We start from the raw sequence: 17,269 nt of genomic DNA, 5'->3' as shown, positions 1-17,269 counted from the left end.
AGTTTGCCACTTTCATGGAACCTATACGATCAATGGAATTAAGATATATACCTACCTATACTTCGTAAATATAGCTCAATTATCCTTTTTTTTTTTTTAATTTTTTAAAAAAGGCTTTATTTTCGTTGCGATATAATCACATTTCCAGCAATTTATAGAAATGTTTTTACTGATCGCTCCTCTTTGCTGTTCAAAAAATATAAAGTAAGCTTTACATGTTCTTTTCTTATTCATTAATTATTTTGGATTGGACCTAGGGAACTCTAATATTTATTTTCCCTCTGTGTATGGTAGACTTATTGGATTATCATCAAAGAAAGCCGTCACCGAAGTTTTAGAAATTCAAATCATGTTTTGTCTCTTCTCAAAAAAAAAAAAAAAAAAAAAAAAATCATATTTTGTGAATGACTTTAGGTTACGTGGCAATCCTGCTCTTTATGGTGGTTTAGGTACCTTTGTCTTCGCCTAAAAAAGAAATTCATATATATATATATATACTTTTTTTTTTTTTTAAAAAAAATTAGAGAGAGAGAGAGAGAAATTCATGTCAAGGACTCTAGTTATCAAAGAAGGCGAGGCTAGTTTGATTTCTTACGTGATTTGTATATCTTGAATTCTTTAATTTTGCACAAGACATCATTCACCTTGGACTAGGGAGTTTTGGATCACTATGGTTTGTCCTCTTCTTCAATGTACCTAACTTCAGCTCCTTAATTAGGTTGTATATATAATTAGGTTTGTATATATATTTTCTCTCTAATACTCATAGCATGTTTGTCCCTTTAATTTTTTTTTTTTTTTTTTGAGAGGTCAGCCCACAAAAGAGGGCAGAGGCTATTCATTAATAAAACCAAGATCTTGGTTGTAAACATCAACAGAGTCTGGGGGAAGTTCCTCCATCCAAACTAGCAAAGGATTACAAAAAGATCTACGGGCTAAAGAATGAGCAACCCGGTTACCCAAACGTTTAACATGAAGGAAAGAAATACAACTAAAAGAAAGAGATAGAGCATGGATATCTTTAAGAAGGTGACCCCAGCCAGAAGAGAGGAGAGATTTTCCTTGATAGCTTTTATGACCACTTTCGAGTCTCCTTCAACCACAACTCTCTCAAAACCAAGCTCTTTGGCAAACAGGAGAGCTCTTCTCGCTGCCATCACTTCCATTGTCTCCACCGAAGTAGGCAGGGGAATACTTTGTGACAGGGCAGCCAATACCAGTCCAGCCTGGTCACGAATTATCACGCCAAGACCAGCTGAAGAATGGGTTGAGAAAATAGCACCGTCGAAATTAACTTTCACTAAACTAGGGGGTGGCGGTTTCCAGCGGACCGCACGGGCAGTTCTTGGGATTTTTGCATGGGTTGGCCGAATATGGTGGAATTCTTGCACCAAGGCACAGGCTTGCTCTGGAATTTTTTCAAGGGGCAAGCAAACACTATTGAAGAATGCTCTGTTTCTAGTCATCCAAATCAAGGATATAGTGTTTGCGAACTCTTCCACACAAATAGGATCTTGAAGTGCTAAGGACATAAGGTCTACGAAGCAGGAGAGAGAAGCAGAAACTTCTTTAAGTTTTGCAAACTTTGGAAGCCACATGATGTCAAGTTTCTTACAGGACCACAGGGCATGAACTATTGTCTCGGGTTCCTGGTTGCAGTTGGGGCAGGTGTCAACTTGCAGCATCTTTCTACGGGTCAAATTAACCTTAGTGGGGAGCGAGTCAATGGAGGCACGCCAGAGGAGGGAACGGATTCTGTTTGGAACGTGGAGGTTCCAAATTTTTTTCCAAGTGCTATTGCAAACAGTTTGGGCAGGGGCACCCGGAGCATTTAGAGACTCCCAGTCTCGAGCAAGATTGTACCCCGTTTTTACCGAGTAGACTCCGCTACGAGTCCAAGGCCAAAACAACCAGTCCGGAGAGTCCAGAAAACTCAACGGGATAGCTTTGATAACTCTGTCCTTAGCTGGGGAGAATATAGCATCAACCATATCAGTTTTCCAGCAGTGCAAATCATGGTCAATTAAGGAAGCCACACTCAATTCAGGGTCATGGGTTCCGGGAGGAGAGGTTACTCTACCCGAGCCTCCATTAAGCAGCCATTGGTCCTCAAAAACCATAATATTCCAACCATTACCAATCCCCCACTTAGCACCCCTACTGATGATGTCCCGACCCTTAAGAATGCTTTTCCAAGCAAAAGAGCCCAAGTTATTTTTTGCCTAAAAAATGGAACCATGGGGGAAGTATTTTGACTTGAAAAATCTGTAGAACAAAGTGTCATGGTTAGTGAGTAGCCTCCACACTTGCTTGGCCAGAAGAGCATCATTGAACTTCTGAAACTCTCTAAAACCCATTCCTCCATTCTGTTTAGGGAGACACAAAGTATGCCACTTCACCCAGTGCACTTTTCTTCGGTTACCACGCTGCCCCCACTAGAATTTGTGAACCATGACCTCAATTTCGTGGCAAAGTGTCGAGGGTAATTTGAAACAGCTCATGGCAAAGGATGGGAGCGCTTGGATTACAGCTTTTATGAGAACCTCTCTCCCGACCTGAGAGAGGAGCTTTTCCTTCCAACCCATCAACTTCGACCATACTCTTTCCTTGATGAAAGCAAAACTAGCCCTCTTGCCTCTCCCCATAAAAGAAGGGAGACCAAGATATTTCTCGTATTGCTTAACCTCCGGAGCCCCTAGAAAGTTGATAATGTTTTCCTGAGTACTCACTGAGGTTGCTTTGCTGAAGAAGAGGGTCGTTTTCTCTCGATTTAGCTTTTGCCCCGAGGCAGCCTCGTACTTTGAGAGGATGGACTGGATGTGGATGCACTCTTGAATTGAAGCCCTGCAGAATATGAGGCTATCGTTTGCAAAAAATAGATGTGTTAATTGCGGACCATTTCTACATATAGATATGCCACGGATAAGACCCGCCTGGGCTGCATTCTCAATCAAGGCGTGTAGGCCCTCAGAGCAAAGAAGGAACAAATAGGGGGAGATTGGGTCTCCCTGCCTGATACTCCTGGACGGAGTGATTTTTTCAGAAGGTTCCCCATTGATCAAGAGAGAGTAGGAGACCGTTGTGATGCACATCATCATCAAGTTAACCCAATTCACGTGAAAGCCCATTTTTAACATTAATGTTTTCAGAAAAGACCATTCTACCCTGTCGTATGCTTTGCTCATGTCCAGTTTAAGAGCCAAAAAACCAGATTTTCCTGATTGATGCTTCATATAATGGAGAGTTTCGTATGCCATCAAAATATTATCAGAAATGAGTTTCCCTGCTTGGAATGCACTTTGATTTTTTGAGATTATATCAGGAAGTAACCCCTGGAGCCTATTAGCTAACACCTTCGAGACCAGTTTATAAACCACATTACACAGGCTAATAGGTCTAAATTCAGAGATACGTTTAGGGCTCTTAACTTTAGGGATGAGGGTTATAAATGTGTGATTGATTTCAGCAAGCATAGAGCAATTATTAAGACAGTTTAAAACAGCAGAGGTAACATCATCACCAACAACAGACCAGTAAGTTTGGAAGAAAATAGGAGGCATACCATCCGGGCCAGGGGCCGAGAGCGGTTCCATATCTTTTAGAGCCACTTCCACCTCCTCTCTTGTGAAGACCCTAACAAGATTTTTGTTCATGTCCACTGAGATCACTGACTGGATGGAACCAAAAATTGGATGGTTTTCCTCAGGACTGCAAGAAGTGAAGAGATCCCAATAGAAAGCACTAGCTATCTCTTGGAGTTGATGCTCAGCCGTGCACCAAATGTCCTGGTTATTTTTAAGCCCTTGGATGCGGTTTCTCTTGTATCTTTGGAAGGCCTTGTTGTGAAAGAAACGGGTGTTGCTATCCCCCGATTGTAGGTACAAGGAACGAGCTCTCTGTATCCACATCATGCTTTCCTTGTCGAGGAGCTCATTGATTACTAACTTTAAGCTTCGGACCTGGTCATAAGAGCCGCCCCTTGCAGCAGCCTCTTCAACAAGGACAAGCATTTTTGAAGCCTCTGAAAGCTGCCTTTTGACACTCCCAAAGGCAGACCGACTCCATTCCACCAGCTTCACTCCACACAAGTTAATTTTTGAAGAAACAAGGTTCAAATTGCTCACAGGAGATGGCAAACCCCATACAACATTTACTGTGTTCCTACACCCATCATCCTTTAACCACATGCTTTCGAAGCGAAAAGGTTTATTTTTGCAATGCACTATCCCTTCAGGCTTGATGACAATAGGGTTATGGTCAGAGGCATTGGAGTGTATGTGGTGAACCCGAGTGGCTGGGAAAATTTCCAGCCATGCAGGGGTGGCGAAGGCACGGTCTAGTCTCTCCAAGATCATAGCCTCACCCCTTTTTCCTCTCCAAGTAAATTTCTTTCCCGTGAAACCAAGGTCAATGAAACCAAGTTCATCAACCACATCCCGGAACGCTTCCATCTCCACTTCCCTTCGTTGCGACCCACCGAGTTTCTCATGAGCTCTAAGGATCTCGTTGAAGTCCCCTGCACAAACCCAGGGGAGGTGGAACTTATTATTTAGATCACGTAAGAGATGCCATGTTTCCACCTTTCTTCTTGATTCCGAAAAACCATAGATGCCAGTAAACCTCCATGCATCCTCCTGACCATCATTGACTATTGCATCAATAAAATTAAGGGAAGAACCAACTATTTTAATACTTACAGAATTTTTCCAAAAAAGAGCCAGACCTCCAGCTTTAGAAATTCTGTCCACTATCCATTTCTCCTCAAAATTAAGGTCATCACACACTTTTTTTAGCCTTTCTTTATCTGCCCAGGTTTCGGCTAGGAACAGGACAGAGGGGTCTTGTGCTCGCACTAGGTTAGCAAGCTCATGAATCGTACGGTGGTTCCCAAGCCCCCGCACATTCCAACATAAGCAACTCATTGATCTCGGTGGGGCTGGGAACCAGCCTCCACTGATGGGCTAATGTTTTCTTTCTGGTCTAGCATAACCATGGCTCTACGTTTAGAAGGTTTTGAGTTGCAGTGAGGGAGGTGAGCAACTCTTTTTCCCAGTGCAACGTTGAGGTCCTCAGACTCCTTAATAGAGCCCACTTGTCTCATGATCCTAGTCCATTTAGGAGAAGAAATGGGCGTTGGCTTAGGCATGGCTGGGCTTAAGTTTGTAATGTTGGCTAGTGGGCTAGTAGTAAAAGGGGAAGGGGTAGCATTAGTTGGGCTGGACTTGGTTGGGCCCAGGGGGGTAAGAATTTCAGAATTTATAATGGGAGAGTGCTCATACCTTTCAATTTCCTTGTCCAAAGCTTCCAACGTCTCCTCAAAAGTTTTTCCCGCTTCCGTTACATCATCCAGCACTATCGCACTAGCTTGCACGTGACCTGCCTCAGTCATGTCACTCTGAACCACTTCTGGGGGCGTCGGAACTTTCAGCTGAAAAACCGGTTCCATCATGACATTTGGATTTGAAAAAATTCCTTGGTTTTCGGGACGGATTACCTCCGGTGAGGGGCTGTCAATCCGGAGCACCATTACTGGTATATTGTTGCTCTGCACCGGATTTGGAAGCGGATTGGCTTTCTTACTTACCTCCTTAAAACCCGGAACTATAACCAACTTACTTTTTGAGGGCAAAAAAGGGGACGCTCTTAACCAAGGTCCAAACTGAGGGCTTTCCTCTCCCTGGTTTCCTTCACTAGCAGACCATAATTCACAGCTTCGTTCATCATGCGAAAGACACCCACATCTATAGCAGAGGTTAGGAAGTCGTTCGTACTTGAACGAAATCCATAAATCCTTGCCATCCTCTAGAGTAATCACTCTACCTCTGCAAAGAGGTTTGGAGATGTTTAGAGTAACCCTTACCCTCACAAATCTGTCCCCCACTATGTCCGTTTCCTCTTCTTCACGTTTTACTATTCCCATGTCCCTCACGTCCTTTGAGCCATCAAACTTTTGCATAACCACCAAATATTTATCAAAACTCCAAGGTTCCCCAGCTAGGACTCTCATCATGTCGGGTTGATCCTTGAAAGTAAAGAGGACAATGTGGTCCTCCTCCCTTCTAACTTGGAAGCCTTTTGAAGCTCTCCACAGGGGGGAGAAAGTTTTTGCAATAGCCTTAAGGTTGAGTACTCGCCTGGTTAGAAACTTGGCTGCCAGTACCCACCCTGTTTCAGCATGCTCTTCTAATAATCTAACATTGGAGCCCTCACAATCTGACAGTTTAAGCTTGCTCCACGTTTTTGTAAGGTCTTCCATAACGTGATTTTACTGGAAAGGAACCAAAAAAATAAAGGAGGTTTAGAAGTCAATAAGGAAAGGAAAAAATCAGAAAGGGATGGAGAAAAGGGGAAAAGAAGGAACTGTTTCCCAATAACCCAAGAAAAATTACCCACAGGCCTCTCGGTGCACTTGTCACTGAGAGGAATAGAAACCCACCTTTGAAAGGAGGGACAAAAGTTCTGCAGTCACTGGGAAAGATGAAAAGAACACCTGTCCCAAGCGAGAGAGAAACCTGGTTTGTCCCTTTAATTATACGGTTTATATATATATATATATATATGAAAATGTGATACATATATGTGATCGATAAGATAATATTATTTTGATAAGTATAAACTATGAGAATGATAATTTATATTTATTTTATGGACACTTCCTTTCATTTTTTCTAACTTAACTGAAATTTGTTTATATATATATATATATATATATATACACGTTAGAATTTGGAAATCTACTAATTTTATCCCCTTAGAGCAACCACATCAGTGTGTCTAAAAGATTCCGTCTATTTTACACAAAATACTTACTTTTTCTATTTTACACTATCAATTTTACAAAACACCCACATCAGTTTATCTATTATACACACATTTTTATTAAAATAATATTTTCCTTACTTTTTTTTTATTATTTCCCACCTAACCCCACCAACCCTTCTTCTTTATCTGAATACAGCCCTTTCCCCTTCTTCTTTTTCTTATTCTTATCTCTATCTCCGCCCCTCTTTCTTCTCTTTTTTTTTTTTTTTTTTTTTTTTTTTTTTTTTTTTGAGAATCATTTTCTTTCCTCTTCTTCTTTTACAATTTGGGTTTTATGCTTTTATCATAGATGATGATTTTGGGTTGGGTTTGATTAAGGCAAGGATTTTGGGCGGAGAAAGCAAAAATTTTGGGTGGAGAAAATGGTGATTTTGGCATCTTCTTCAGCATCTTCTTCTTCTCCTTCTTCTTTTTTCAATTTTGGTTTGATTATTTATATGAATTTGTATATGGGTTTGATGAATTTGGATCTAGATTTGGTGTGTCCATGTTGTTGTGGTGGTGGTTGCCGGTGTTGGGTTGCAGTGGTGGTGGTTGGCGGTACTGTGTTGCAGTGGTGGTGCTTAGCGGTTAGCGGTGCTGGGTTGTTGTGATGGTCGGCTGCTTCTTCTTCTTCTTGGCATTGATGAGTGAGTGAGGGAGGGTCTGATAAGGCAAGAGTGAGGAGAGAGAAAAAAATATAAAAAACTATATAGAAGAGCTACAGTAACCGTGTAAATTTACACGGTTACTGTAGCTCATGAAAATTTTTAGAAGACTTTACACAATTTTAGATGAGCTGATGAGAAAGGTTTTTTGACTAAAATATGTAAAATGGAGGAATTTTTGTATTATAGAAGACTATCCACCAACTGATGTGGATGCTCTTAGGAATGAAGGAAATGGGCCACTCAGAGGAGTATAGATCGGAAATGATATTTGTATATATATATATATATATATATTTTTTTTTTTTTTCGTTTAACAAATTGTTACTGGTTAGCTTATGTAAATGACTTTGGACTTTGGGGGCTGCTTAGAGTAGCATAGCTGACAGCTTCCATGAGATGAGATGTCTTTAAGTTTAAAATCCTATTCCTACCCACAAAGTAAATAAAAAAGATGTTTACAGAAAAAAGAACAAAAGCAGCTCAAGTATAAGGAATATCATGACCAAATTTTTTTAGAATTAAGTCTTTGGATTAGGCAACATTAGAAGCCAAAGGGCACATGATGAACAAAAGGAAGGGAAATGATTTTGTTATGGAGCGACTAGATAGAGCATTAGGCAACATACAATGGGTCCATTCTCTCCTACATTGTGTACTTTAGAAGGCCTTTCTTATCAAAAAGAAAAAAAAAAGGTTATATGGCCCATCCGCCTAGAATGCAAAGAAGTGATCAAAGAAGCTTGGAAAGCTAACAGGCTCATGGGTTAGGTTGGGTTGGGTCGGGTTTGGTGATATTGGGTATATATGGGTAAAAAATTAATTAATTAGATTAAAGTTCTATTACCCATACCCTAATTTATGGTTTGAATTCGAATGGGTTAACTAGTTTAGGTCCAAATTTACAAGATCTAATCATATGAACCTAACTATTTTCTTTTCTCATTTTGTATCACCTTTGTTGAATAGGGTGTCGTATTTGGTGATCCTCCATTCTTGTTCTAATTTCTCATTTTATCAATGAAAATGATATACATTCAATAGCTTCACGACCACCCTTTTTAAGATAATGGTTGGGATTTATTTAATTCAATCTAAATTTTTTAGAAAGTAATTATAAATCAATACTTGTATCAAAAAAATTATAAATCAATACTTAGATTGGTTAAGCACTAGATAGCAAAATATTATAATGCTTATTTAGGTACAAGTAGGTCATGCTATATGTAAATGTGCTTTTCATTATTGAACTTGCTTTGTTATTTTTTAATTTCCTTTTCTCTTTTTTAATATTTGGGTTGGGTAATGGAATTGTGTTCTCATTACATGAATAACGTGGATTTTTTTTTTATAGATATGATATGATTTGAATCTATTGTATTTACTTTGATAATTATCTTTATTATCATAACAAACTCCAATTTTTTTTTTTTTTTTTGGGTGTGTGTATGCAAAATTAAATCCTCAATTATTGTTTTCATTGATTGAATTAACAGGAACCCACAAATAAAAAAGATTTAAGATAAACTAAGATAACATATCATATCTCATTTGAACTCAAGCTTTGCGAAACATGTTAAAAACATAGATTAGCAAATGCAGCTTATGGCCAATTTTACTTTATTATGTACAAAATTAAGTCCAATTGTTAAAATAAGGGTAAAACATAGATATGATAGGTAGGTAGGTGTTCTTTAAATTTTTGACATCCGTCTATTTTAAGTTTTAATAGCTCAGAAAAATGGGAAAAAATGCTTATTGCGTTCTCAGGTGAAGGTTTCTTTAAAGGATCATAATCAATTTTGATATTGTGGGTATTGTGTACAAGGTGGGTGGGGAGGAATCCTCAATCTTCTTCTTGCATTTTGTGTTGTTTTATTGAAATCTCTTTGTATTTTAATTCATTCACTCTGGTTCTGTCTCTGTCTCAATTCTCCCTTATTTATGTTTGTGTTGTTTTGGTGTGTGGGTTCAATTTCAGTAGGATTCCATGGGTTCTTTCATCTTTGGGTGTTTTCCTAGGTTTTATGGCTATAAATTTTAGAGGGTTTTAGTGTGTCTTTGGGTATGTGATTTTTCTGTTGTCAAAAATCTGTAACCATACCATTCAATTGCTTTGTTTTGGTGGGTTAATTTTGAAACTATCTCAAAGGACTGAACTGAATATCTTGATAAAAATCTACCTCATTTATCAGTTACTAAGAACCTACCCTTCTATTCCAAGGTGTGTAACCAAAGACAAATCCTTTATGAATGGATTAATTAAATAATTTAAAATTCATTGCATATTCTGTTCTATGTATTACTTCTGTAAATGAGTCCAAGCACTTATAACATGTTCTTTTAAAAGTAATTACTAATTTTAATTACTTAGCTTATCAGTATGAATAATTTCCCCTTTGTTTCCTTTTCAGTGTCATCTTGTGCTAGGATTGATTTCTTTAGATCATTAAGGTAAAAATTATACGCATAATTTAATTTTTCCAAATGATGAAGTCTAAATTTGTAATGTTATATGGACATAAAAGTGAACTATGATTATACCTCACGACTTATACCTCACTACCTTAGTCGGTTAGCCTTCCTTACAAGTAGCAAGTGCCTTTGATTAGTCTCTTATTTATGTGCTTTATTTATAAATTTTTCTTTTTATATTTATTTATTTGATGGAATAGATTTTGGAATTTTCCATGTAAGATCAGTCTGGTTTTGGTTAAATTATTTAAGGGCATGGTCTAATTGGTTGAATGATTGGGCTAGATTTTCTTTAGCTTTTCTCTTGGTGATTTTGTGGTTAGGCCAATCATTTTTGGCTTGTTATTTTTTTTTATTTTTTATTTTTTTGAGATTTCATATTAGTAATTTTTAATGGGCATTTTGCTTTTGTTTTGGATGATCTAGGATGTTGTTAGTGGGGCCAAGCATAATTTTATTGCGCAAACTTGCTATAATTAATTACCTATATATATGTAATTATTTTTTTCATATTTTTTAGGGAGGGGGCAGGGGAAGGGGAAGGGAAACCCCCCTAAGATCAAAGAATGACTTTGTCCCTGACTCTAGGCTCCCGTCCCATATCTGAGTAGAGAGGCACAATATTTGTCCCTCTAATATAATGAGATTAAGAAATAAACTTTTTAGATTTAAGTGAAGTTCAGCAACAAATAAGACTCATTAAGCCTTATATGTACTTTTCCTATTCAATCATTATTGTTTAGCACCAAAGAACTCTTATTTATTTATTTTCCTCTCTATGGTAGCTAGGGTAATTGGATGAGCATTAAGAAAGCGGTCACAGAAGCTTTGGTAAAAGTTTAAATTCATATCATGCCTTGGGAATGCCTTTAGGCTAAGTTGCATCCTACTATTTAGAAAATCTTGTCTTCGTCTTAAAAGAAAAGCAGTTCCTTTTAAATCGCAAAGCCAAGCAAAAAAATATTCCTATCTTCATTAAAAAAAAAAAAAAAAAAAGGCGCATTTGCCATACAAAACCAAGGGGCCAAGATAACCAAATTTATTCTTAAATAAGGTTTTTTTTTTGGGAAAATTAAATAAGGATTGATGACCTATTCTTCAGTGAAACAAGAGATTTGTTATGATATATTGGTATTATTGCATTTGTTACAATCTCTGTTTTAAATATTGTTAAAAAGAAGCAAATTTTGTTGCTTATTAAATTTCTAGTTTATAGTAGTACATTTGATGCCATTCACGGACGGAAAATTCTCTTCTTTCTGTTTTTTTGTTAGGTTAACTTAATGGTGCAATCAAGTAATCGTTAGGCTAGACATGGAAAGTTCGGTTTAATCGTGTATATAAAAGCCTTTAGTATAGCCAGTACTGTTTCATCTCTCCAAATTCAATGGCAAGCGGTGTCATATTTCATCCATGCTTCCTTCTCTCATATTATCTTATAGGCCTTTTGGTTACAGCTCATAATGTCCCCCAAGCACAATTAATACCATACCACGGTCAGCATCTCATGAAGGCCTCAATTGGCACTCCACCAGTAGACATCTATGGCGTTGCCGATACAGGTAGTAACCTTGTGTGGACACAATGTGTACCTTGTGATGATTGCTTCAATCAGACTTATCCCAAGTTCGATCCTCAAAAGTCCTGCACATACAGTGAAATTTCTTGTCATTCAGAAAAATGTCACGAATGGGACCAAGTCCATTGTTCTCCACAAAATAGTTGCAATTACGTCAGTGGATACGTAACTGGTGGATCCCAAGGTGTTCTGGCCAAAGAAAAAGCCGCCATCACTTCTACCTCTGGGCAAGCGGTTTCTTTTGACATTGCCTTTGGATGTTCACACAACAGTAACCTCATTTACGATGGCCATGAAACGGGAATCATTGGGTTAGGATCAGGGCCTTTGTCCTTTGTTTCACAAATTGGTAGCAAGAGGTTTTCTTATTGCTTGTTGCCATTTGGTACTGAATCAACTGATCCTAGTATTACAAGCAAGATAAGTTTTGGCAATGGCAGTGAAGTTGTGGGTGATGGTGTGGTTTCAACACCATTTGTAGATCGAGAATCTGGACATGGATATTATGTGACACTAGAAGGAATTAGTGTTGGAGAAACATATGTGCCCTTTAACTCTTCAGGTAAGGTTTCTAAGGGTAACATGTTAATTGATTCAGGATCACCAGCATTGTCTTTGCCACCAGATTTTTACGATCGCTTAAAGGTGGAAGTGAAGAAGCAGATTTCAATTGATCCCATTAAGAATGACACTTTATTGGGGACACGGCTTTGCTATAGAACTGAAATTACTAATGAAAATGGACCAATATTGACTGTCCATTTTGAAGGTGCAGATGTGGAGTTAAAACCTATACAAACTTTCAATCGACCGATTAAAAGATTTGAATATTATTGCTTTGGAATTACAGATATTGGAAGTGAATATAATGAATTTTCGGATGGCACAGGAGTATATGGCAACTATGTTCAAGCAAATTTTTTGATTGGGTATGACTTGGAAACAAGGATGGTCTCCTTCAAGCCGACTGATTGCACCAAACTGTAGAGTTTGCAGCCACTTTCATGCAACCTATACGATCAATATACTCCTACCAACTTATACTTTATAAAATATAGCTTAATTATCTTTTTTTTTAATTTAAAAAAAAGGTTTTATTTTCATTGCGTTCTAATCATATTTCCAGCAATTTAAAGAAATGTTTTTACTTTTACGGTTTGTCTTTCGCAACTGCTAAAAAAGTGTAGAAATTTATTTAGTTGCGCCCACACGTCTCTCTTCATGATCATTTTTCGATGAAGGGAACGAATGCATCTTAGAATACCAGCCCAGTTTAGTGACCACTGGAAAGGGAATGGGGTCTCTTTTACAAATAAGTCACTTCATTTATTTATTTATTTTTTAGAAAATGTCAAGAATTTGTATTAATCAAATGAAGAATAAAACAAAATACAAGGAACACTAAGGCTTTGTTTGGTTTAAAAAAATGGTCACTCATCACTCAGTTTTCATCACCCATCACTCATCACTTAAAACACCCCACCCCGTTTGGCACCAACACTCACTTGTCATTACTCAATATTTTTCAACTATTTGTGGGCCCCATACCTGTACCTTGTGCAGCTTTTACTTTTTTTTTTTTTTTTCCTTCAACCCCCAGTACCCAAACTCACCCATTGAACCCAGTGAAAAAAAAAATGAAGAAGAAGAAACCCAAAAACTAGAAAGAAGGAAAAAAAAAAAAGAAAAAAAGAAGAAGGAAGAATTGAAGACCGAACCAGTGAAAAAAAAAAAAAAAAAAAAAAAAAAGGAAGAAGAAGAAGACCGAACCCAGGAGAAGAAAGGAATAAAAAAAAGAGTCAAAGGTCAAAAGGTGCGGCTGTGGGTCCCTCCATGTATGTTTAATTACAAAAATGCCATTGAGTTATGAGTTTTGGAAACTGAAAACAACTAAAATGTGTTTTCAGTTTCCATAACTCATAACTCAAAAATCAGAGAATTGAGTGATGGAAACTGAGTCATGGATCATGAGTCATGGAGTCCAAACAAGTGCTCTTCCGTGGGCCCCACCAGTTTTGAATTATGAGTTATGAAAACAGGATGATATCACTCAAAACTCTCTTCATCCAAACATCACCTAACTGATCTTTTTTTTTTGAGAAACCAGCTGAATCGTTTTATTGGAATTTAACAGCTAAAATCAGCCTAAACTACATTTGATATGTCTGGTAGTACATCTTCCATCCAGGCAGTTAGAGAGGACGAGTTAATAGCCCATCTAGCCAAAGCATGAGCGACCCTATTGCCTTGTCGACATACATGAACAAAACTACGTCAATTGAAAAATGAAGTTAAGACTTTAACATCTTCAATCAAGTGACTGTGGAGTGCTAGTGATTGTTCTGGATTATTGAGATCTTTTGAGATTACGTCTGAGTCCCCTTCAAAAACAGCTGAGGTAATACTAATCTCCAAGGAAAATTCTATTACTCGTCCTGCTGCAAGAGCTTCCACCTTTGCCACAGTAGTTGGTTGAGGTATTTGTTGCGACAAAGAAGCCATTACCGCTCTTTCTGAGTTGCGGATGACCACTTCGAGTCCAGCTTTCCCTGTTCCTGTGAATATTGCACCGTCATAGTTTACTTTGAAAACTCCCAGGTCTAGCAGTTCCCAATTCGTGTGCATCTCATGTTTCTACTTTGGACTGACTGTGTGGAGGTTCTGAAACTTAGCTCTTCGTTCCTTTGATAGCTGATCGATGCGTTGCAGTGGACATACCACTTCGTTGAATCGGACCTTATTATGTCTATTCCAGATGGACCAAGCCATAAACGCTAATAAGGATGGATCCTTGTTTTCCTTGAATGCATGCTCGAAATGTCCATTGGTGTTTTCCCAGTCATAGTTGCTAGCCAGCTCCATTGAGGGTCCTGTGTCCAAGCTTCTTGCAAGTTAGAACCAAAAAAAAAAAAAAAAGCATGTAAGCAGTCTTCAGCCATCACCTTGCAATTCTCATAAGTTGCCTCGGTGATGACTTTCCTCTTGCATAAATTGCCCTTTGTTGGAAGAGCATCCTTACAAGCCCACCACACAAAATTTTTCACCTTGCAAGGGACTTCCAAACTCCATATGTCTCTCCAAAAACTAGAGTTTATAACCGACACCTGATCCGGTACTTCATTTTCATGCAGAAATTAGTAACCCGACTTGACAGAATTGTGCCCCGATGGAGTAAAGGGCCAAAAGAGTGTGTCTTGTTGCGGTGAGGAACTAAGAGGGATAGTCTTAATTGCCTCTGCTTCTATATTACTAAAAACATAATCAATCACATCTGCTCTCCATCGCTTGGTTGGCTGATCAATCAAGGCTTCTACACATGAATTCTATTGCCCAAACAGTACTAGTGAAGTGACTTTGGCTTTGTTTTTAAGTGGCAGCCAATTATCTCCCCAAATCCTGATTTGTTTGCTGTCTCCAACTCTCCACACCGCTCCTCTAGAAATCACATCTCTCCCCTTTAAAATACTTTTCCAAGCATAGGAGGCTGAGGGTGACTCTTTTGCACCAAGGAGGGATCCATTAGGAAAAAACCGAGCTTTGAACACTCTATAAAACAGCGAGTTATCATCTTTTAGGAGTCTCCAAGCTAACTTGGCAAGCATTGCTTCATTGAACATAGTCAAATCCTTAAAACCCATCCCACCTACATCTTTGTGATTACACAACTCTCCCCACTTATCCCAATGGATTTTTCTTCTTTCCCTCCTTTGGCCCCACCAAAACTTTTTAATGAGTGTTTCAATCTCATGACACAAAGTAACCGGGAGCTTGAAGCAGCTCATTACATAAGTTGGAATTGATTGGATGACCAATTTTATAAGGACTTCTCTACCAGCTTGTGACAACAACTTCCCTTCCCAACATTGGAGTCTCTTCCAAACTTGTTGTTTCAACTTGTCAAAGCTTGCCCTTTTATTCCTACCCACCAAAGCAGGCAAACCAAGATATTTCTCATAGTTCTTTACTTCGGCTACTCCAAATTCATTCATGATGTGATTTTGCATATCAATCGTCGTTGATTTGCTGAAAAAGAGAGATGTCTTGTCTCTAGTATAGTAATAGTATTTTTATGATTTTTTAAAATTAAGATATCTTAATCACATCAAGATTCTCTAAAAAAATTTCTCAAAAAAAAAAAAAAAAGATTCTCGAAAATTTTTTAGGTACTCTATATTAGTATATTATAATTTTTTTTAAAGCCTCACATTTTATTTAAATTAAATGGCTAATATTATGTCATCTTAGCAATCCACTAACAAAAACATAAAACAATTCATTCCCTCAAAAAAAAAAAAAAAAAAAAAAAAAAAAACTCAAACTCAAACTCATTCACAGGCTCTTAAACTTCTCTCTTCATCCTGTACAGCACAAACCTGGAACAAATCCATTACTGGCAACCAAGCCCATCAAACTTAGATTTGTTGGTAACTTTCTCATATTGAACAATACATAACTTCACAAAGCTCTAACCCTTTTTAAAATTTATTTATTTATTTTACATATGTTTAACTATGATAGCTATCATAATTCAACATATGTAAAACAAATGGCATCTTTTATGATGTCTCATGCCAAGGATTCGAATCCCACCTCTTTCTAAATTCTACCCCATTATCTACCTATTTAAAAATAAAAAATAAAAAAATCCAAATTCTCCTAAAATTACAAAGCTTACATCAATGAAAATTTATTGATAAATAGCATGTTACTTAGAACTAGTTGTCCATTTTCGTAACCAACTAAATTTTAATAAATTACAACAAGCATAAATTACTTTTGAAAAATAAAACCATGTGCATATAAATATACCAATAAATTATTTTTTATTAAGGTAGAGCACAACATATTGATTAAATTTACGTACTCTATGCCATGAACTTTATAATTCAATTGGCACTTGTTGTTTATGTTAGAGACGTTTAAAGTTTAAATTTTCCTCTCCTAACTATCAAATTATATATATATGTGAAGAGGAAAAATTAAACATGACGGATCCATCTTGACGGACAAAAAAATGTACTTGCATTGGACGGATCACATTAGGACGGGCATAGCATGGATGGATCGAGCGGTCATGTGGCATCCAACTCATCATCACATGGTCTCCAAGGAACCTTAAATGGTAAATACTTGTGACACACGATTAGCCCTGATTCGTAGAGTCCCAACATGAATGGAATTCCGATACGACTAGAATTCTAGAATATACGCGAATCAATGAGTATTTTCCTTATAAGGAAAGACTTGCTCTGCAAGTCTTGGGATCTGGCCCTATGCGACTATAAAAACCCAAAAACCCTTAAGAAAAAGGTACGCATAATTTACCCCTCTCTAGCACTCTAGAGTTGTGAGAATATTTCTAACTTGACCTTCGGAGGGTATTTGGCCGGCACCACACCGGTGCTCTCTGTTAGGTATTCTCTTTTTTGTTGTGCAGGTCTTGCTTCGAGTGCACGAGGACTGTGTGGCTCATTGGTGATTTTTACGGCATCATCAGTTGGCGCCGTCTGTGGGAACGACAGCGATTTGTAAGCCATACAAACACTTCCCGGACAAAGAGTTGCATGGTACTTATTCGCTCGATGGCAACCACCAACAACGTTCAAGGAGACGAGCCGCGACCCACTACCCTGGAGAGACAGGTCCAAACCTTCACAGCAGTAGTGGAACGCCTTACCAAACAAAATGAAGTCCTAGAGGAGCAGCTATGGCAAAAGAACGCAGCCATGGGTATCTAAGAGGAGGA

At 37.9% G+C, this 17,269-nt stretch overlaps 1 protein-coding gene across 1 annotated transcript; it reads left to right on the top strand.

Annotated features, from left to right (window-relative positions):
• The first annotated feature begins 11,331 nt into the window (after positions 1-11,331).
• LOC115961489 (aspartic proteinase CDR1-like) lies at positions 11,332-12,510 on the top strand. Its single transcript, XM_031080466.1, has one exon. It carries the CDS (start codon positions 11,332-11,334, stop codon positions 12,508-12,510), a length of 1,179 nt encoding a protein of 392 aa, XP_030936326.1.
• The last annotated feature ends 4,759 nt before the right edge of the window (positions 12,511-17,269 follow it).

This window comes from Quercus lobata, chromosome 9, assembly GCF_001633185.2.
Source record: "Quercus lobata isolate SW786 chromosome 9, ValleyOak3.0 Primary Assembly, whole genome shotgun sequence".
Lineage (NCBI taxonomy): Eukaryota > Viridiplantae > Streptophyta > Magnoliopsida > Fagales > Fagaceae > Quercus > Quercus lobata.
Note: the sequence above shows the minus strand (reverse complement) of the source record. Positions and strands in the feature narration are given on the sequence as shown.

What these genes read in the sequence shown, in the direction of transcription:
- LOC115961489 (XM_031080466.1), top strand. Translation starts at nt 11,332, where the DNA reads ATGGCAAGCGGTGTCATATTTCATCCATGCTTCCTTCTCTCATATTAT.